We start from the raw sequence: 22894 nt of genomic DNA on the forward strand, positions 1-22894 counted from the left end.
CCTTTAATGCAGTAGGAGAGATAATATTTTTACATAATCCAACATTGAATGAGTTAACAGTTGAAAGGAAGGTGTAGATCATACACTACAAGAGTTAGAGAAAGAGATTACCCTTACCTTGCAGGAATTGGGGACTGAGGTGGTATTTGAACTGATATTGAAGAATTTATATGTTCATGCTTTTGGAGGTATAGTTTGGTCCACATAATAATATAGCCAGGTTTTTAGAAGCAGTATGAATGAAACTCATTAAGTAACTTTGTTTTTAATAGAGCATAATTTTCATAAAATGTAAGGAAATAAAAGTAAAGGATAGAATTGTTTAAAAAATTTTTATATTTATATTTGAGAGAGAGAGAGAGAGAGAGAGAGAGAGAGACAGTGCATGAGCAGGGGAGGAGCAAAGAGAGACACGGAACAGAATCTGAAGCAGGCTCCATGCTCTGAGCTGTCAGCACAGATCCCGTCATGGGGCTTGAACTCATGAGCCGTGAGATCATGACCTGAGCCGAAGTCAGATGCTCAACCGACTAAGCCACCCAGGTGCCCCTAGATTTCTTACGGAGACGTTTGTCTCCATTATCATTTTTGTTCCAGAATTTAGGAGCTATTTATTCTCCCTTTTTATTCACCAAAACTTAAGTTGTTTTTCAATTCTCTTCTTTGGTTCTTAGAAAAGGAATGTAGTAATGATTGTAGGTATTAAATGATAAGAATGAGGAAAACACTAAAGTCTCATTAGAGATATTTGCACTTTATTTATTTTTTAAGATTTTATTAAGTAATCTCTACACCCAACATGGGGCTTAAACTCACAACTCTGAGATCAAGTCACATACTGCACCCACTGAGCCAGCCAGGTGCCTCAGAGATATTTGTACTTTAGTAATTGCCTTAAATATCAAAAGAATGAAATAATACAGGAATTTCAAAATGGATTTCAGAGTTAGTGAATAAAACCAGGCCTTCATGCTTTCTGTTCCATGTTATTCAAGTCACACATCTTGAATTTTTTTTTTTCTCTGTGAAAATGCCTTTAATCTAGGAAAGTTTAATTTCCTGGGAGATACCAACCAGCCAAAGAAACACATACCCCACTTACATGCAGCCCTCTGGCCTTCAGTTTTTCTAAATGTGGCTTTCTCCTCCCCTTCCCTCATATATCCCCTGATCGCAAAAAAGAAATCTCCTTTTCTTAATAAAGAAATCTCTTATTGTCTAATAAAATGTGAACATTAATTTGGAAGATGGCTTTCCACTCTTGCCTTTACTTTAACGTTAGAAAAGAAAGATAATATATGAAGTTGAACTGAGTAGGGAATATGGATTTAAGGCAGTACTGAAGTTCTTGGGAAATTGAATTTATGAAAATTATAGTGTAAAGTTACATTCTGCTGGGGCAAAAAGAGCACTCTGAGTTATCAGATGCTACATTATGAACTCATGTTAGACTTTTTATCTTTTGGCTGAATCCAGAGGGATATAGTTAGGGATCCTGATAGATAGAGAAACTGAAAATGAAGGCTATTTGCAAGTCTTATTTCCATAGATATGATTCATAAGTAGCATTTAAATATGATATGAGTACATATATATACGTTAGCAGGCTGTTTCCACCAGTTACAATTTAAACCATGATTTGATCTTTAGAAGGTAGATCTGCCTTTTCTCCAAGCAACAGGTTCAGCAGGCATCTCCTTCTCAAGTCTGGCTAAGGTGTGTGGATCTGAAGTGGAACCTTCCTAAAGACATTGTTATTGATGCTGGGCATACCTCAGCAGCAATTCCTGACTGCTCTATGCAGACTCTCCTTGGAAGCACCTTGTATCACCATTACTAGATCTGTTTCATGCTTCTTTTATCTCCAACATGTCAGGCCCTCTCCAGTTTTTAAACCACTCAGATCCAGGAAGCCTTGCTACTGGCCAAAGCAAAGGGCTCCACGAGGCTAAGCCATCAAAAGCCAAGCATCTATCAGCTCACACATCTCAGAAAAATAGCCCAGTGGTGAGTTGTACGCTGGCATTTATTTTTTTGCCCTGTTCTTAGAAGACAGAGGTACAACAACTCCTGCACAGTTGAGGGCCAGGAGAAAGGAAAGTCCAGTTCTGTTTGCCCACCTGCCTGTGCGAGCACCCTTTTATGTCTTTGCTAGTGACTGATCTAAGATGTGAGGTCAAATGAACTCTCATTTCTTTTGATTCCCGGCTTGACTCTAGAATAAGGAACAGTGAAGCAACTAAATCTAATGGAACCTCAAAGTGGATTTTGTTTATATTTGCCTTTTTGGTGGTTCTGACATTTCACTGAGGCCCAATAATCCCAAAACAATATAAAAATAGACTCTAATGGGCCTCTGAATTAATTTGATCCAACTCTATCATTTTCCAAATTAGGAAACAGCACTAGAGAGGCCACAGTGATTTGGGGGCAGAACTAAGTAGTCTTGAGTCCTGTTACCTTTTACCATATTACCTCCACATGCACCATATTACCACCTTGGTTTACAGCCTTGTTTTATTAGGGCTAGACCCTAATGAGAATCTTTCTGAAGGTTACATATCCTCTTGTATCAGTTGATGTCCCTTCCATTGATGTTTTTAAGATCACTGGAAAGATCCACCTTGTCTTTAGCATACAGCTCTTCAGGGATGAAGTCTGAGCTTGGGGTGAAAATGCAGACTAGCATAGTTTATTTCCTACTCCCCATATTGGGGTTAAATGAGAATCACAAGCTTAGTTGCTTTGCTAGGAGAGGAAATGTTTTACAGTAAAAATAAGTTGTGGATGAATGGATAAAGAAATGTTACATATACATGTATATACACACGTACCCATTGCACAGATTTATATTTGACCCCCCCCCCCAATTTGCTTCACTTCTTCTTTTAAAAGAGATTAAACTTGACTGGTAACAGTTGACGACCATTGTGTAACTTTTGATCCCATCCCCAGCTCTCGGGACGGATGATGTAAAAAATTTAACAAGATCAGACATCAACCAGTAAGAATCTTTGCCATTCCTAGCACTGGGACAGGCCTTGGAGTTTCTGCTGTTGAGCATTAGGTATCTTGGATACTAGACTGAAGTGGGGTGAGCACCCCCAGGGTCTGGGGTGGTGAGATATGGAGGTGTTAGGGAAGCTACTATTTTTTTTTTTTTAACTATTTATGTTGAGGTGGGGGGAGGGGCAGAGATTGAGAGGGGGAGAGAAGCCTAAGCAGGCTCTGCACTGTCAGCACAGAGCCCAGTTAGGGGAAATGTGAGATCATGACCCCACCTGATACCAAGAGTTGGACACTCAGCTGACAGAGCCACTCAGGTGCCCCAGGCAGCTGCTATTACAAACCTCTGTGAAAGTGTTATTTGGCCATCTTGGGCCTTTTTTTTTTTTTTTTTTTTTTTTCATTTTGGGAGAGAACTCTTGTGAACTAAGTGTATATATAATCTTTATGTTCTTGCATATATATGAAGGCTTTTAATGTTTTGGGCATTTAAAAAATTACATAAATGGTATTCTAGACATAACTTTCTGCCATGCTATTTGCATTCAATCTTATGTTTTTTGGTTTTTGATTTTTTTTTTAATTTTTTTTTTTAACGTTTATTTATTTTTGAGACAGAGAGAGACAGAGTATGAATGGGGGAGGGTCAGAGAGAGAGGGAGACACAGAATCCGAAACAGGCTCCAGGCTCTGAGCTGTCAGCACAGAGCCCGACTCAGGGCTCGAACTCAACGGGACCGCACGGACCGCGAGATCATGACCTGAGCCGAAGTCAGACGCTTAACCGACTGAGCCACCCAGGCGCCCCTCAATCTTATGTTTTTGAAAGTTGTTCTTTTTTTTTTTTTTGAAAGTTGTTCTTTTTGATTCACATTAGTTTAGTCTGTGAACGTTAACTGCTGCATAGAATTTCATTACAAATTAATATAACACATTATTTATATATTTTAATTTCTGTATATATACAAGCCGCAGTTGCGTATTCTTTTACGGCATGCCTCCTTATCCATATCTTTTAAACTATGAAATAAAAAGTTTTCAAACTGTATTTGAAAGAACTATATACAAAAAATAAATTGTAGGTTGTATATTGCTTATTTTTATGAACCAAAAGCCTAACTGGAAATAATAGTTATTATTTTTATTTTTATTATTGGTGTTTTAAGTCTCAGTGATATTGCAAGGAAAAATAATGCTTATTTTTTGTACGTGACTTTCTTAAATCCTGAAAGCTAACTATATTAGCTTTAGTCTTAAAAGGGAATAAAAAGACTGGGACACCTGGGTAGCTCAGTTGGTTAAGTGTCTGACTTCGGCTCAGGTCATGATTTCATGGTTTGTGAGTTGGGCCACGCGTCGGGCTCTGTGCTGACAAGTCAGAGCCTGGAACCTGCTTCGGATTCTGTGTGTCTTTCTCTCTGCCCCTTCCCTGCTCATGCTCTGTCTCAAAAATAAATAAGGATCTAAAAAAAAAAAAAAAAAAAAAAAACAACTAAAAAAAAAAAAAAGAGGGAATAAAAAGAAATATTCCTTGTTTAAAAAAAATAAATCTTAGTGAGATTGAAATGTACTAGTCTACGGCCATACCACCCTGAACGCGCCCGATCTCGTCTGATCTCGGAAGCTAAGCAGGGTCGGGCCTGGTTAGTACTTGGATGGGAGATTGAAATGTACTAAATAAGATAGCTAGCACATTTTAATCAGTTTCCTCTCATTTTGGATCTCGGGTATGCTGTCAAGTTACTCATGTTAGTTCATGGTATATTGTCATCTTTCTGTGTAAGGTTGTGCTTTACTTTTTTCCCCATAATCTCCATTTGTATCCCATTTCAATCTAATATATTTGATATATGCCTTTGAATATATATACACATCTTTTAAAAATACGTGGCTTTGTTTTGTGTATGGATTTATTTTCAAAAATACGTCATGCTTAGAAAATTACAAAATGTATACACACAGATTAGATAACGAAACAAATACCTATGAACTTACTCCCTAGTTTCACAGAACATTGCCTTATCCGCTTCCTGTGTGCCCCTTCCTAACTAAATCCCTTTCCTCCCACCTAAACCTCAAAGTAGTAGATGTTTTGAATTTTGCATCTGTCATTCCTTGTTTCTTTTCCTAGTTAATCACCCATACATGTATCCCTAATCTATGTTTTTATCGGTTTTGGAAGTTGATTTGAATTGAATTATACTGCTTTCTTTTGTTACTTCTTTTGCTTTGTGAGTTTGTGTTGATGCAGTTATTAATAATTACTACAGTTATTAATAATTTTGGGGTGTCTGGGTGGCTCAATCAGTTGAGCACCTGACTCTTGATTTTAGCTCAGGTCATGATCCCAGGGTCATGGGATCCAGCCCTACATCAAAGAGATTCTCTCTTTCTTGGGGCACCTGGGTGGCTCCAGTCAGTTAAACATCAGACTTTATAGCTCAGGTCATGATGTCAAGGTTTGTGAGTTTAAGCCCCATGTTGGGCTCTGTGCCGACAGCTCAGAACTTACTTTGTATCCTCTGTCTCCCTCTTTCTCTGCCCCTCCCCTGCTGGTTCTCTCTCTCTCTTTTCTCTCTCTCTCAAAATAAATAAACTTTAAAAAAAAGATTCTCTCTGTCTTTCTCTGCCCCTCTCCCCTGTTTGTGTGTGCTCTCTCTCTCTAAAATAAAAAAATAATAAATGAAAAATTAATTTCCATCATTATGCAGTATTTTATTGTATGAAATAAATTATTTACCTATTATTTACCTATTAAACTCTTAGTTGTCATATGGTTTTTCAGTTTTTTGCTTCAACTAATGTCGATAATCTTTGCTTTTAACTAGAAGGATTAGTTCATTTACATTTATAGATATTACTGACTATTTGGATGTATATCTGTCATTACATTATGCATATTCTTTTTTTTATTTTTTTCAATGTTTATTCATGTTTGAGAGAGAGAGGGTGCAAGGCGGAGAGGAGCAGAGAGGCAGAGGAGCTGAAGCAGACTCTGAGCTGTCAGCGCAGAGCACATCATGAGGCACGAACTCAAGAACTATGAGATCATGACCTGAGCCGAAGTCAGACACTTAACTGACTGAGCCATCCAGACACCCCACATTATGCATACTCTATTGTCCCATTATATTTCTGTTTCCTTTTCCTTCCTCTTCTCGTGCCAAAAACTGATTATGTTTTTGTTTTGTTGCATTTATTTTTTCATTCCATTTTTTCCTTTTCTACCAGTTTAAAAAAAATTTTTAATGTTTTTACTTATTTTTGAGACAGAGAGAGACAGAGCATGAGCAGGAGAGAGAGAGGGAGACACAGAATCCGAAGCAGGCTCCAGGCTCTGAGCTGTCAGCACTGAGCCTGACACGGGGCTTGAACTCATGGAGTGTGAGATCATGACCTGAGCTGAAGTCGGTTACTTAACTGACTGAGCCACCCAGGCACCCCATCCTTTTCTACTAGTTTAAAAGTTATATGACTACAGTTTTAGTAGTTATATTAACTATATTACATTATATACTTAACAAAGCTAACTGAAATCTTTGTTAACTCCTGAGAAATCTGAAGATTTTATACTGCTTTAAACTATTTTTCTCCTATCCATGTATATGCATTTTTTTGTCTTGCATTGGTTCTATTCTTTATTTTCAATCCCCTAAATCCTATTTTTAAAATTACTTATGCTTATTTAAATATATCCACATATTTACTATTATTTTTTACTCTTCTTGCTTGTATTTTAGACTTTGTAAGTTAATTTTCTATGTGAAATCTATCCTTTAGAATTTTCTTAAATGAGGGCATATTGGTAAATTCAGTTTTTGTTTCTCTAAAATGTCTTTATTCTACCCCCCTATTAAAACATAATTTCATTCAGTATAGACTTCTAGCTGCCAGTTACAATATATCCTTGATTTGAAGAATTGCTACTATTTTACGCACTATTATAAAGTTTAAAAATGTTGCCACCTAAATTACCCACTATATGAAATGGCACCAACTTTAGATGCATCCCAGTTGCAGAGACTTGACAAGTTGTGTCTCTTAGAATCGGTGGAAATTTTTCTTAGCTATCATTTTGCAGTTTTCAATCTTCTGTATTATTGTTGAGAAGTCACTCACCAGTCCAACAGCTATTTCTTTGTAACTACCTGTCCTTCTAATTATCTGCTTTTTAGATATTTCTTTGATGTTCTGCAATTTCATTATGAGTGTGTAGGTAAGGAATTCTTTTTATTTACTCTTCTTGGGATCTGCTAGACCACTTAGATTGATATCTTTCAACAATTCTGTAAAATTCTCAGACATTATGTTTTTAAATAATGCCTTTTCCTGTTCTTTAAATTATAAACTTCTTGAACTCCAAATAGACATATGATAGACCACTTCATGTTGTTTCTGTGCCTTTGAACTCTCTTTTATATTTACCATTTATTGTTTCCTGTATGCTGTCCTCTTGTTCCTTCCTATAGATCCGTTTATTCTTCATCTAGGCCTAATCTGTTTTTTAACATGTCCATTCCATTTTTAAAAAAATTTTTTTTCAACGTTTATTTACTTTTGGGACAGAGAGAGACAGAGCATGAACGGGGGAGGGGCAGAGAGAGAGGGAGACACAGAATCGGAAACAGGCTCCAGGCTCTGAGCTATCAGCCCAGAGCCTGACGCGGGGCTCGAACTCACGGACCGCGAGATCGTGACCTGACTGAAGTCGGATGCTTAACTGACTGCGCCACCCAGGCGCCCCCCATTTTTAAATTAAAATTATACTTTTAATTTCTAGAAATCTTATTTGGTTGTTTTTTCCATGACATTTATTCTTTGTGATCCTGTGACTTATTTATATTTTCCAAATTCCCTTTCCTTTCTTTCTTTCTTCCTTTCTTTCCTTCTTTCTTTCTTTTTCTCAGAGTGGTGCCCGATGTGGGGCTCAATCCCACAACCCTGGGACCATGACCTGAGCCAAAATCAAGAGCTGGATGCTCAAGTGACTTAGCCACCCAGGCAGCCCTCTTATTTTAAAAAAAAAAAAAATTTTTTTAACGTTTATTTATTTTGGAGACAGAGAGAGACAGAGCATGAATGGGGGAGGGTCAGAGAGAGGGAGACACAGAATCTGAAATAGGCTCCAGGCTCTGAGCTGTCAGCACAGAGCCCAACGCGGGGCTTGAACTCACCGGCCGCGAGATCATGACCTGAGCTGAAGTCGGCCACTCAACCGACTGAGCCACCCAGGCAGCCCTCTTATTTTTTTATTAATGTTTTGTTTTGAAGTAATCTCCATACCCAACCTGGGGCTCAAACCCACAACCCAAGATCAAGAGACGCACGCTTTACCGACTGAGCCAGCCAAATGCTCCTTTTTTATTTCTTTAAACAGTTAAACATAGTTATTTTGTATTCTCTTGTGCAATTCTGTTTCCTAGTATCTTGGTAAGCATAAAATTCTAAAACCTGGTAACTTTAGAAAAATGTATTTTGTTCTTTAGCACATTAAGCACCATGTGATAGATTTATATGTTTTTTTTAGAGATTTATGTTAATACATGTTTCTTGGTTTTATTTGAGTCATATAAACTTTGTTCTTAACAAAAATTGTACTAATTACAATTACACTTTGCACACCCTTTTGACAATAGGAGGAGATACTGTCATACAGGTAAATACTCCCTAAGTTTTACCCTCCATATAGGTGTGGAAAAAACAAAATTGACACTGACTTAATAAAATCAGATTTTAAAAAATCAATTTGTATAATAATAAAATGCATAGGAATTGATTTGTAACCAAAAATAAAACAAATACATACTGGTAATTCTTTCATCAATGGCTTTCTAATAGTTCACGTCTCTATAAAGGTTTTATTGGATGTGATTTAACATTTCCCCAGATAACTCATATGTGTTGTCTTGATTCCTATACTCTTAGAAATTATATTTATTTAGATAAATAATATAGGCTACTTGCTATTTTCCTGAGACCTATTGCATTTGTTATCCCAGCACCTCAAAATAAATATTTTAAAGTTGTATTCTGTTTAAAGCTACTTAATTGCATTTGTGTGAGTTCAAACATTGTTGGTTTTGATCAATAGGGCACATGTTCAGTTAATTAATTTGCAGTTTCTCTTTGTAGGCTTGTTTTGATCCACCTGTTAAAACGGTTCCCACCAAGAACCCAATGATGTACAAGAAAAGAGCAGCTGACCCAGTCTGTCCTGACCTTACTGCTTTGTTGGTGAAAAACAAGACTCTTTTAGCTGAGGTATATGGATTATCTGAAAATAAAGTGCCAAAGGAAAATGTATCCTCTGTAAAAGTAAGGAGAGAAACTTTTTTTTTTTTCAGAGACAGAGAGAGAAGGGAATGCACGTGGAGGCGGGGCAGAGAGAGAGGGAGAGAGAATCCCAAGCAGGCTCTGTGCTATTAGTGTGGAGCCCTAAGTGGGGCTCAGACTCATGAGCCATGAGATCGTGACCTGAGCAGAAATCAAGAGTCAGACTAAACAACTGAGCCACCCAGGTGCACCAGGGAGAGAAACATTCTGATAAGGGATTCATAACTCAGTTGTGCTTTTTTCCTCAATATTGAACTGTCTTATTACTGAGGAACACTAATTTAGACCCAAATCTGTTTGCTTTTTTACCAGATAAATCCTTTTGAAGATGGTACATAGTTAGATACTTTTGAGTGGACCACTGAATGCTGTAGTGTTAAAATCGTGCTAGGAACTGCCATGCTCAAAATTTATGTAAAAACACTAATCAATTACATGTATTATGCGTTTTTTAATGGAAAGATTGAGTTCCTATTTAAAACAGCACCAAATGTCAAATATCCACTAGTCTTATATAATACTTGAGGAGACATCTGAGTAACATCAACAGATGGAAAAGAAAGAAACCACATTTGTAGAAAATGCCTTGACTTTTCCCTTAACACCAGGTGATGAACTAGAGTGTAGTAATTTTTTTTTAATATTTATTTTTAAGAGAGAGAGCGAGAGAGAGAGCGAGCATGAGCGGGGGAGGGGCAGAGAAAGAGGGAGACACAGAATCGAAAGGAGGCTCCGGGCTCTGAGCTATCAGCACAGAGACCTACACAGGGCTCGAACCCATGAGCTGTGAGATCATAACCTGAGCTGAAGTTGGGCGCTCAACTGACTGAGCCACCCAGGCGCCCCAAGAGTGTAGGAATTCTTTAGTTGAGCTCAAGCACCCTCAGGCTATTTGTTGCAAGAGAGTCTCCCAGATAACCATGATTGAATCTCAAAGGCCACTGTCATTGTTAAGGTACTGTGATGTGGCTGTTTATGCCTGCCCTGTCTCTATGGTTACCTTTAAGTAAAATATTCTGAATGCTTATATTGTGGGACACTGACCAGCCTTTCAAGTAAGTAGCTATATATGGCATGTGCATGAGTTTGCTAGGGCTGCCGTAAGAAAGGAGCATAGTCTAGATGGCTTAAATAATAAAAATTTTTCTCATAGTTCTGGAGGCTGGAAGTCTAAGACAAGGTATCAGCAGGATTAGTAGTACTCCTTCTCCACCTCCTTCTTCTCCTACCAATACTGCAACTGCTACTTCTCCTCCCCCTCTTCCTTTCCTCTCAGATTTTTTGCCACATAATTGACATGTAACATTATGTAAGTTTGGGATGTACAATGTGATGTGGTTTTTTTAATAAAATTTTTAAATGTTTATTTTTGAGACAGAGAGAGACAGAGCACGAACGGGGAGGGGCAGAGAGAGAGGGAGACACAGGATCTGAAGCAGGCTCCAGGCTCCGAGCTGTCAGCACAGAGCCCGATGAACTTGAACTCACAGACCGTGAGATCGTGACCTGAGCTGAAGTCAGACGCTTAACCAACTGAGCCACCCAGGTGTCCCTGTGATGTTTTGATGTACATATATTTTGCAAAATGATGATCGCAGTAAAGTTAGTTAATACCTCTATCACCTCACATAATGACTGTGTGTGTGTGTGTGTGTGTGTGTGTGTGTGTGTGTGTGTGTGGTGAGAAGGTTCATTTCTTCTGAGGCCTCTTTTCTTGGCTTATAGATAGATAGCCATCTATTCTCTGTGTCTTTATGAGGTTTTCCCTCTGTATCTGTGACCAAATTTCCTCTTCTCTTTTTTTTTTTATGTTTATTTTTGAGAGACAGCATGTGCAATTGGGGGAGGGGCAAGGGCCGGGCGGGAGCTGGGGCAGGAACAGAGGATCTGAAGCAGACTCTGTACTGACAGCAGTGACCCCTATGTGGGGCTCAAACTCACAATTATGAGATCATGACCTGAGCTGAAGTCAGACACTCAACCAACCGAGCCACCCAGGCACCCCTAAATTTTCACTTCTTTCTAAGAACATCAGTCATACAGGATTATGGCCTACCCTAAAGATCTCATTTTAACTTAATTACCTCTTTAAAGATCCTGTCCTCAAATATAGTCACATTCTGAGTCACTAGGGGTTAGCGCTTCAACATGTGAAATTTTGAGAAGACAAAACTCAGCCTACAACAGGGGCCTGATTCCTTGGGCCTTCTTTTCTGCTATCACATCTACCAATAGTCTGACTCCAGGTTTTATTGAAACATATAGATAAAGAGGGGCACCTGGGTGGCTCTGTTGGTTGTGTCCAACTCTTGATTTCGGCTCAGATCATGATCTCACGGTTGGTTCATGAGTTTGAGCTCCAATCAGGCTCTGAGCTGACAGTGCAGAGCCTGCTTGGGATTCTCTCTCTCTCTCTCTCTCTGTCTCTCTCTCTGTCCCTCCCCTGCTCACACTCATGCACGCTCGTTCTCTCTCACAAAATAAATAAACATTAAAAAATAAATAAATAGGGGCGTCTGGGTGGCTCAGTCGGTTAAGCGTCCGACTTCGGCTCAGGTCACGATCTCACGGTCCGTGAGTTCGAGCCCCGCGTCGGGCTCTGGGCTGATGGCTCAGAGCCTGGAGCCTGCTTCCGATTCTGTGTCTCCCTCTCTCTCTGCCCCTTCCCCGTTCATGCTCTGTCTCTCTCTGTCTCAAAAATAAAAAGACAGGGGCGCCTGGGTGGCGCAGTCGGTTAAGCGTCCGACTTCAGCCAGGTCACGATCTCGCGGTCCGTGAGTTCGAGCCCCGCGTCAGGCTCTGGGCTGATGGCTCGGAGCCTGGAGCCTGCTTCCGATTCTGTGTCTCCCTCTCTCTCTGCCCCTCCCCCGTTCATGCTCTGTCTCTCTCTGTCCCAAAAATAAATAAAAATGTTGAGAAAAAAGAAATAAAAACGTTAAAAAAAATTTAAAATAAATAAATAAATAAATAAATAAATAAATAAATAAATAAATAAACATAGGGGTGCCTGGGTGGATCAGTCGGTTAAGTGACCAACTTTGGCTCAGGTCATGATCTCATGGTTGGTAAGTTCAAGCCCCATGTGGGGCTCTGTCTCTCTCTCTTTCTCTCTCAAAAATAAAATTTGATACCATGCATACTTTCAGACCACAATGCTATGAAGCTTGAAATCAACCACAGGAAAAAGTCTGGAAAACCTCCAAAAGCATGGAGGTTAAAGAACACCCTACTAACGAATGAGTGGGTCAACCAGGCAATTAGAGAAGAAATCAAAAAATATATGGAAACAAACGAAAATGAAAATACAACAATCCAAACGCTTTGGGACGCAGCGAAGGCAGTCCTGAGAGGAAAATACATTGTAATCCAGGCCTATCTCAAGAAACAAGAAAAATCCCAAATACAAAATCTAACAGCACACCTAAAGGAAATAGAAGCAGAACAGCAAAGGCAGCCTAAACCCAGCAGAAGAAGAGAAATAATAAAGATCAGAGCAGAAATAAACAATATAGAATCTAAAAAAACTGTAGAGCAGATCAACGAAACCAAAAGTTGTTTTTTTTAAAAAATAAACAAAATTGACAAACCTCTAGCCAGGCTTCTCAAAAAGAAAAGGGAGATGACCCAAATAGATAAAATCATGAATGAAAATGGAATTATTACAACCAATCCCTCAGAGATACAAACAATTATCAGGGAATACTATGAAAAATTATATGCCAACAAATTGGACAACCTGGAAGAAATGGACAAATTCCTGAACACCCACACTCTTCCAAAACTCAATCAGGAGGAAATAGAAAGCTTGAACAGACCCATAACCAGCGAAGAAATTGAATCGGTTATCAAAAATCTCCCAACAAATAAGAGTCCAGGACCAGATGGCTTCCCAGGGGAGTTCTACCAGACGTTTAAAGCAGAGATAATACCTATCCTTCTCAAGCTATTCCAAGAAATAGAAAGGGAAGGAAAACTTCCAGACTCATTCTATGAAGCCAGTATTACTTTGATTCCTAAACCAGACAGAGACCCAGTAAAAAAAGAGAACTACAGGCCAATATCCCTGATGAATATGGATGCCAAAATTCTCAATAAGATACTAGCAAATCGAATTCAACAGCATATAAAAAGAATTATTCACCATGATCAAGTGGGATTCATTCCTGGGATGCAGGGCTGGTTCAACATTCGCAAATCAATCAACGTGATACATCACATTAACAAAAAAAAAGAGAAGAACCATATGATCCTGTCAATCGATGCAGAAAAGGCCTTTGACAAAATCCAGCACCCTTTCTTAATAAAAACCCTTGAGAAAGTCGGGATAGAAGGAACATACTTAAAGATCATAAAAGCCATTTATGAAAAGCCCACAGCTAACATCATCCTCAACGGGGAAAAACTGAGAGCTTTTTCCCTGAGATCAGGAACACGACAGGGATGCCCACTCTCACCGTTGTTGTTTAACATAGTGCTGGAAGTGCTAGCATCAGCAATCAGACAACAAAAGGAAATCAAAGGCATCAAAATTGGCAAAGATGAAGTCAAGCTTTCGCTTTTTGCAGATGACATGATATTATACATGGAAAATCCGATAGACTCCACCAAAAGTCTGCTAGAACTGATACATGAATTCAGCAAAGTTGCAGGATACAAAATCAATGTACAGAAATCAGTTGCATTCTTATACACTAACAATGAAGCAACAGAAAGACAAATAAAGAAACTGATCCCATTCACAATTGCACCAAGAAGCATAAAATACCTAGGAATAAATCTAACCAAAGATGTAAAGGATCTGTATGCTGAAAACTATAGAAAGCTTATGAAGGTAATTGAAGAAGATTTAAAGAAATGGAAAGACATTCCCTGCTCATGGATTGGAAAAATAAATATTGTCAAAATGTCAATACTACCCAAAGCTATCTACACATTCAATGCAATCCCAATCAAAATTGCACCAGCATTCTTCTCGAAACTAGAACAAGCAATCCTAAAATTCATATGGAACCACAAAAGGCCCCGAATAGCCAAAGGAATTTTGAAGAAGAAGACCAAAGCAGGAGGCATCACAATCCCAGACTTTAGCCTCTACTACAAAGCTGTCATCATCAAGACAGCATGGTATTGGCACAAAAACAGACACACAGACCAATGGAATAGAATAGAAACCCCAGAACTAGACCCACAAACGTATGGCCAACTCATCTTTGACAAAGCAGGAAAGAACATCCAATGGAAAAAAGACAGCCTCTTTAACAAATGGTGCTGGGAGAACTGGACAGCAACATGCAGAAGGTTGAAACTAGACCACTTTCTCACACCATTTACAAAAATAAACTCAAAATGGATAAAGGACCTAAATGTGAGACAGGAAACCATCAGCACCTTAGAGGAGAAAGCAGGAAAAGACCTCTCTGACCTCAGCCGTAGCAATCTCTTCCTCGACACATCCCCAAAGGCAAGGGAATTAAAAGCAAAAGTGAATTACTGGGACCTTATGAAGATAAAAAGCTTCTGCACAGCAAAGGAAACAACCAACAAAACTAAAAGGCAACCAACGGAATGGGAAAAGATATTTGCAAATGACATATCGGACAAAGGGCTAGTATCTAAAATCTATAAAGAGCTCACCAAACTCCACACCCGAAAAACAAATAACCCAGTGAAGAAATGGGCAGAAAACATGAATAGACACTTCTCCAAAGAAGACATCCAGATGGCCAACAGGCACATGAAAAGATGTTCAGCGTCGCTCCTTATCAGGGAAATACAAATCAAAACCACACTCAGGTATCACCTCACACCAGTCAGAGTGGCCAAAATGAACAAATCAGGAGACTATAGATGCTGGAGAGGATGTGGAGAAACGGGAACCCTCTTGCACTGTTGGTGGGAATGCAAATTGGTGCAGCCGCTCTGGAAAGCAGTGTGGAGGTTCCTCAGAAAATTAAAAATAGACCTACCCTATGACCCAGCAATAGCACTGCTAGGAATTTACCCAAGGGATACAGGAGTACTGATGCAAAGGGGCACTTGTACCCCAATGTTCATAGCAGCACTCTCAACAATAGCCAAATTATGGAAAGAGCCTAAATGTCCATCAACTGATGAATGGATAAAGAAATTGTGGTTTATATACACAATGGAATACTACGTGGCAATGAGAAAAAATGAAATATGGCCTTTTGTAGCAACGTGGATGGAACTGGAGAGTGTGATGCTAAGTGAAATAAGCCATACAGAGAAAGACAGATACCATATGGTTTCACTCTTATGTGGATCCTGAGAAACTTAACAGGAACCCATGGGGGAGGGGAAGGAAAAAAAAAAAAAAAAAAAGGACGTTAGAGTGGGAGAGAGCCAAAGCATAAGAGACTGTTAAAAACTGAGAACAAACTGAGGGTTGATGGGGGGTGGGAGGGAGGGGCGGGTGGGTGATGGGTATTGAGGAGGGCACCTTTTGGGATGAGCACTGGGTGTTGTATGGAAACCAATTTGTCAATAAATTTCATATATTAAAAAAATAATAATAAAATAAAATAAAATTTGAAAAAACATGAAAAAAATAAATATACAGGGGCGCCTGGGTGGCTCAGTCGGTTAAGTGTCCAACTTCAGCTCAGGTCATGATCTCACGGTTTGTGGGTTCAAGCCCCACATCAGGCTCTGTGCTGACAGCTCAGAGCCTGGAACCTGTTTCAGAGTCTGTGTCTCCCTCTCTCTGCCTCTTCCCCACTCTTACTTTGTCTCACCCTGTCTCTCAAAAATAAATAAATGTAAAAAAAATTTTTTTAAATAAATATACAGATATATAGATAAATATATTTCTTTCAATTCTATTTATTCTAAATTTTTCCCTCTTTTAGTATATGGAGGTGAATAGAGATTAAATTTAAGTGGAGTTTATATAAATGCAATCCATTTTATGACACTGGAGAGATTTCTTAATTTGTCTTTTTTTTTTTTTCCCACAGAAAAATATAATGCCAAATCCCTGAAAACCTTAGCAGTTTTAGTATGGGTAGCATTATTGTTCTTGTCCGCAGTATAACTTACTACTAATATTTAACAAGTTAGGGATTTAAAAAAATTTTCTTTAGTGTTTATTTATTTTTAAGAGAGGGACAGAACATGAGCAGGGCAGGGGCAGAGAGAGAAGGAGACACAGAATCTGAAGCAGGCTCCAGGCTCTGAGCTGTCAGCACAGAGCCCGACGCAGGGCTGGATCTCACAAGCTACGAAATCCTGACCTGAGCCCAAGCTGGACACTTAACCAACTGAACCATCCAGGTGTCCCTTGGGATTTTTGATAATTCAGATTTGGAGTAGATTAAGGTTTATCTATGCCTAATTCATAAAGAAGGCTTTTAAACCAAATTGTCAACAAAAGATCATAGGTTTTAAACCTTCTCTAAAGAAAATTTGTAAGTTATTTTCAAGAATTTCAAAGTACTTTTTAAAAGCAATTCTCTACATGTACATAAGTCATTGGTAACTATAAGTATGTTTAATCTATTTATCAAAACACATATGAAAGGCTCTACAAGATATCATTTTGACTTGGTTTTTGATAGTATATGTATTAAAAAGTATTCCGTATCACTTATTGGGATTTTCTGAATTTAATAAAAATTGGTGACTGTTATTGCATGGTTTCCCAGTGTTAAAGTTATTTTAATGTTTTATTTATTTATTTATTTTTGAGAGAACACAAGCAAGGGAGAGGGAGAGAGGGGGGGACAGAGGATCCAAAGCGGGCTCTGTGCTGACAGCAGTAAGCCATATGTGGGGTATGAGCTCACAAACACATGAGGAACCTTGAGATCGTAATGTGAGCCAAAGTCAGACGCTTAACCAACTGAGCTACCCAGGTGCCCCTAAAGTTATTTAAAAAAAAGAGTCCAGTGATTTCAACAGAATATCTTCAACATGAGTCATCTTTCTCTTTTCCAGTAACCTATTATTTAATTCCACAGGAACACAATTGTCTTGATAAGCCAGTTTATTCTCTTCACTGCATGCATTTAAATTTTTTTGTTATAATCAACTTCATTTCTTTGTGGGACATTATCATGTGTTTCTGCCCAATAATGGAGACACAGGTGCAAGAAGGGCTATATTTAAGAAAAGCCAGATATAGAAGTGATGAATATTAAAGTATTCAGTTGGTGATTGTATTGTCTAATTTAGGCATTGTGATATTGAACTAAAACTCTTGCATAGTCAGGTACACTGCTGTAGTAATAAACAGGAGTTAAAGAACTTGTAAAAAAATGTTACTAATATGTATAATAAGGCCTGGTGTCCTAAAATAAATTTAGTGTGTTTTGCCAGTATTTTTAGTTTGATTTTTCATAGAAATTTTTATTTGTGAGGGCAATATGACTGTGTTCATGCCGATAAGATGCTTTTCTTCCTTTAGCTTGGTAATAAGGCAAATAGGAGAAACCTGGTAGATACAGCTAGTTCTGGAGGGGGTGAGTGGAGGCAATGTAAATTTTCCTGCTAAGGAAAAATATGTCAGAACCCATTATTAATTTTAAAACTGACAATTTTATGGAGATAATTGAAGAATCATTTGCAGTTTTTTTTAAATTTTTTTTAACATTTATTTATTTTTGAGACAGAGAGAGACAGAGCATGAACGGGGGAGGGGCAGAGAGAGAGGGAGACACAGAATTGGAAACAGGCTCCAGGCTCTGAGCCATCAGCCCAGAGCCCGACGCGGGGCTCGAACTCACGGACCTCGAGATTGTGACCTGAGCTGAAGTCAGACGCTCAACCGACTGAACCACCCAGGTGCCCCTATAATGTTACATCTAATTTGCCCTTTTCCCTCCTCTCTTACTAGTTCATAAGGATCTTATACAGCCTATTAAGAAATTTGAACAAATTAGGTTAAATCAAAAGTTAATTGACCCCTGGGGCACCTGGGTGGCTCTGTTGGTTAAGCATCTGACTTGGTTTCAGCTCAGGTCATGATCTCACGGTTGGTGGGATCCAGCCCTGCGTGAGGCTCAGCATTGACAGTGAGGAGCCTGCTTGGGCTTCTGTCTCTTGCTCTCTCTCTGCCCCTCCCCCCACTCATGTGAGCTCTCTATATATTAAAATAAACATTAAAAAAAAAAGTTAACTGACCCCTGAATATTAGCAGTACCTCAATTTTCTCCATCTAGTGAACTTTCTTCACTTATCAGATAGAAGAGCGGAGGTTTAAAAAATGATACCAAGGGGCACCCGAATGACCAGTCAGTTGAGCAGCTGACTCTCAATTTTGATCTCAGGGTCATGGGATCAAGTCCTGCATCAGGCTTCCCCCTGAACGTGGATCCTGCTTAAGATTCTCTCTCTCTCTTTCTCTCTCTCCATCTGCCTCCTCCCCCACTTGCTCTCCATTCTAAAATTAAAAATTTTTTATTTTATTTTATTATTTAAAAAAATTTTAATGTTTATTTATTTTTGAGAGAGAGGGAGAGACAGACAGAGTGCAAGCAGGGGAGTGGCAGAGAGAGAGGGAGAGAGAATCCGAAGCAGGCTCCAGGCTCTGAGCTGTCAGCACAGGGTCTGACACGGGGCTCAAATGCACAAACCGCGAGATCATGACCTGAGCCAAAGTCAGATGCTCAACCGACTGAGCCACCCAGGCGCCCCTAAAATAAAAAAAAAATTTTTTTTAATGCTACCGAAAGATAAATAAGTCACCTGACAGCAGCCATGCACTCTGCCTCTCCAATCTCTTTTTGGTCTTTCTCAGCAGTTTGTGGCTGTCTTCTGTTGCTTCCTCTCTCGCAAGCCATCACTCTTGCTTCTCTTCATAACTTTATGATCTTTTCTTTCCTTTATTTGCTTTAAAATAATATATAGTCAATATAAGCCTCATTCTTTCTCCTGACTCTCCTATTCAACCATTTCACTGATGAGCACAGATAAGGCCAGGAAACAAGTGGTGTAAACATAGCTTTTTAGGAGAGAGGCCTCTGAACACACTCCCCTTCACAACCAACATAAAGTAACACGTCTATGGCCAAAGCATTAAGTATTTCTTTTTTGCTAGGCATTATAGAATTCATTATTGGTGTGATTTACTCTCATAACAAGATTTGAACAACTTTAATGTTGATGAGAATAAAATCACTTATTCTAAACCCTATGTGTCATTTTAATGGTTGTTGTTGTTGTTTAATTATGCTGCTTCAGGAGTCCCTGGGTGGCTCAGTCGGTTAAGGGTCTGACTCTTGATTTAAAGGCTCAGGTCATGATCTCAGTATTCATGGGATCGAGCCCCACGTGGGCTCTGTGCTGGCAGCAGCACAGAGACTGCTTGGGATCCTCTCTCTCCCTCTGTCTCTGTCTCTCAAAATAAATAAATAAACGTTTAAAAAAATTACACTGCTTCGGGGCGCCTGGGTGGCTCAGTGAGTTGAGAGTCCAACTCTTGATTTTGGCTCAGGTCATGATCTCAGGCTCATGGGATCTGTGCTGTTACTGCAGACCCTGCTTGGGATTCTTTCTCTCCCTCTCTCTCTCTGCCCCTCCCCAACTCTTGCTTTCTGTCTCAAAATAAATAAGTAAACTTAAAAAAAAATGAGTGTAACACTGGAATATACTGTTAGGAGATTTGAGAATCTTCATTTTATTGTATAATAAGTTGTAACTGAAATATCCATAATGATTTAAAGTCATGAATTTTCTAAAACCAACATTATGATTTTAAGTAACATTTTCCGTTTCTGAATAGCTAAGAAACCTTCAAAACAAGCTCTTCATAAAAGAAACTTCATTGCAAGAGATGAAGAGTGAGCTAGAAAGTTACAAACGAAATAACGTGCATCAGTCTTCCCAGATAATGTCCCTGAAAGAGGATATCAAGGACTTAGAGGAACTTATCGCTTCTCTAACCAGAATTAAATCTTTGAAAAACACCAATATTCAGAATCTTGAAAGAGGCAACTGGGATCTAACTGAAAAAATTATAGAACTGGAAAACAATCTAAGGTAGGAAATGTTCTAGTTTGTTTTCAAACATCTCATTTGTCATAAGTTTGCAAATAGTATATAAACTCCATATTCCTGATGGATCACAGAATTTAAAACTAATAGAATTTCATGTAATACCTGACTCAAAATTATTATGTTTAAAAAAAGACATTTTTAAAATATTTATTTTTGAGAGGGAGAGAGAAGGAAAGAGTGAGAGAGAGAGAGAGAGACAACACAAGAGGGGGAGGGGCAGACAGAGAGGGAGACACAGAATCTGAAGCAAGCTCCAGGCTCTGAGCTCAGAGTGTGATACAGGACTTGAACTCATAAACCATGAGATCATGACCTGGTTGGACGCTTAACCAACTGAGCCACCCAGGTGCCTCTAAAAAAGATGTTTTTATAGACATGTAATTCACATACCATTAAAATTCACCCTTTTAGTCAATTGTACTTCAATAAAAAAAGAAAAAAATGCACCCCTTTAAAGTATGCAATTCAGTAGTTTTTTTTTTTTAATTTTTTTTTAATGTTTATTCGTTTTTGAGAGACAGAGAGACAGAGCATGAGCAGGGAAAGGGCAGAGAGAGGGAGACACAGAATCCGAGGCAGGCTCCAGGCTCTGAGCCGCCAGCACAGAGCCCGATGTGGGGCTCGAACCCATAAACTGCAAGATCATGACCTGAGCCGAAGTCGGTCGCTCAACTGACTGAGCCACCCAGGTGCCCCAGTAGTTTTTAATATATTCACAAGATTGTGCGATCATTACCACTAATTCCAGAACATTTTTAATCACCCCTCAAAGAAACCCCATGCCTATTTTCAATTACTCCCCATTCTGACAACCACCAGTCTACATTCTTTCTCAATGGACTTGCTTTTTCTGGACATTTTCCATGAATGCAATCATACAATATATGGCCTGTGTCTCACTTCACTTAGCACAATGTTTTTAAGGTTAATCCATGTTGAATCATGAATCAGCATACTTCACTCTTTTTTATGGCTGAATAATATTTTATTGTATGAATATATCACAGTTGGTTTATGCATTCATCCGTTGATGGACATTGGCTTGTTTCCTTTTTTGGGGGTGACTTTATGCATAACGCTCCTGTGACCATTCTCGTGTGAGCTTTTACATGACTGTATGCTTCATTCCTGTTAGGTATATGCCTTGGGAGTAGAATGGCTGAGTCATAAAGTAACTCTGTTTACTTTTGAGGCGATTCCAGACTATTTTCCAAGGCAGTTACGCGTTTTACATTCCCACCAGCAATGTTTGAGGATTCCGGTTACTCCACATCCTCACCAACATCTGTTATTGCTCGTCTTTTCTATGATAGCCGTTCTAGTGGATAGGAAGTCGTATCTTACTGAGATTTTAATTTGTATTTCTGTAAGGCTAAAGATGTTGAGCATCTTTTCATGTGCTTATTGGCCCTTTGTGTATCTTCTTTATAGAAATATCTATTCAAATCCTTTGCCCAATTTTCAATTGGGTTATTTGTCTTTTTATTTTATTTTATTTTATTTTTCAACGTTTATTTATTTTTGGGACAGAGAGAGACAGAGCATGAACGGGGGAGGGGCAGAGAGAGAGGGAGACACAGAATCGGAAACAGGCTCCAGGCTGTGAGCCATCAGCCCAGAGCCCGACGCGGGGCTCGAACTCACGGACGGCGAGATCGTGACCTGGCTGAAGTCGGACGCTTAACCGACTGCGCCACCCAGGCGCCCCTGTCTTTTTATTTTTGAGGTGTGTTTTTTATGTGTTCTGGACACTGGACCCTTATCAGACATATGACGGGCAGGGATTTTCTCCCATCTGTGGGTTGTCTTTTCACTTTTTTTTTTTCTCTCTAATCTCTATACTCTATGTGGGGCTTGAACTCCTAACCCCGAGATCAGGGGTCGCATGTCCCTCTGAGCCTGGCTCAGTCTTTTCATGTTCTTAATGGTGTCCTTTGGAGCACAAAGTATTTTAATTTGGATGGAAGTTTATTTTTTGTCACTTGAGACTTGGTGTCATATCTAAGAAACCATTGCCTAATCCAGGGTCACAAAGATTGACACATATATTTTCTTTTTAAGATGTATAGTCTTAACACTTAAATTTATATCTCTGAAAATTTTGACTAATTTTTGTATATGATGTGAGTTAGGGGTTAGGAGTTCAAATTCATTCTTTTTCATGTGAAGACCCACTATTCAAGGTCTTTTGTGGTTCCATACAAACTTTACTATTATTTGCTCAAGTCCTGTGAAAAATGCCATTGGTATTTTGATAGGGATTGCATTAAATGTATAGATTGCTTTGGATAGTATAGGCATTTTAACAGTATTGATTCTTCCAATCCATGAGCATGGAATATCGTCCCATTTGTGTCATCTTCAATTTCTTTTCGTCAATGTTTTACAGTGTTCAGAGTACAGATTTTTCACCTCCTTGGTTAAGTTTATTCCTGGATATTTTGTTCTTTTTGGTATAATTATAAATGGGATTATTTTCTTAATTTCTCTATCTGCTACTTTATTAGTGTATAGAAATGCTATCAACTTATGTGTATTA

The 22894-nt window shown here is 38.9% G+C and overlaps 1 protein-coding gene across 1 annotated transcript in view; it reads left to right on the forward strand.

Moving 5' to 3' along the window:
- The first annotated feature begins 8319 nt into the window (after nt 1-8319).
- The window catches only part of LOC124512129 (coiled-coil domain-containing protein 170-like), a 37542-nt gene continuing 22967 nt past the window's right edge, over nt 8320-22894 (forward strand). The window contains exons 1-3 of the mRNA XM_047079534.1: nt 8320-8662; nt 9139-9267; nt 20081-20337. Coding sequence (XP_046935490.1) covers nt 8540-8662; nt 9139-9267; nt 20081-20337 — 509 coding nt within the window. The 5' untranslated portion in view covers nt 8320-8539. The remainder of the gene's footprint in view (nt 8663-9138; nt 9268-20080; nt 20338-22894) is intronic.

Source organism: Lynx rufus, unplaced genomic scaffold (genome assembly GCF_022079265.1).
Source record: "Lynx rufus isolate CCGP_SWC_20201006 ecotype Redwood Valley unplaced genomic scaffold, mLynRuf1.p SCAF_17, whole genome shotgun sequence".
NCBI classification, from domain to species: Eukaryota; Metazoa; Chordata; class Mammalia; order Carnivora; family Felidae; genus Lynx; species Lynx rufus.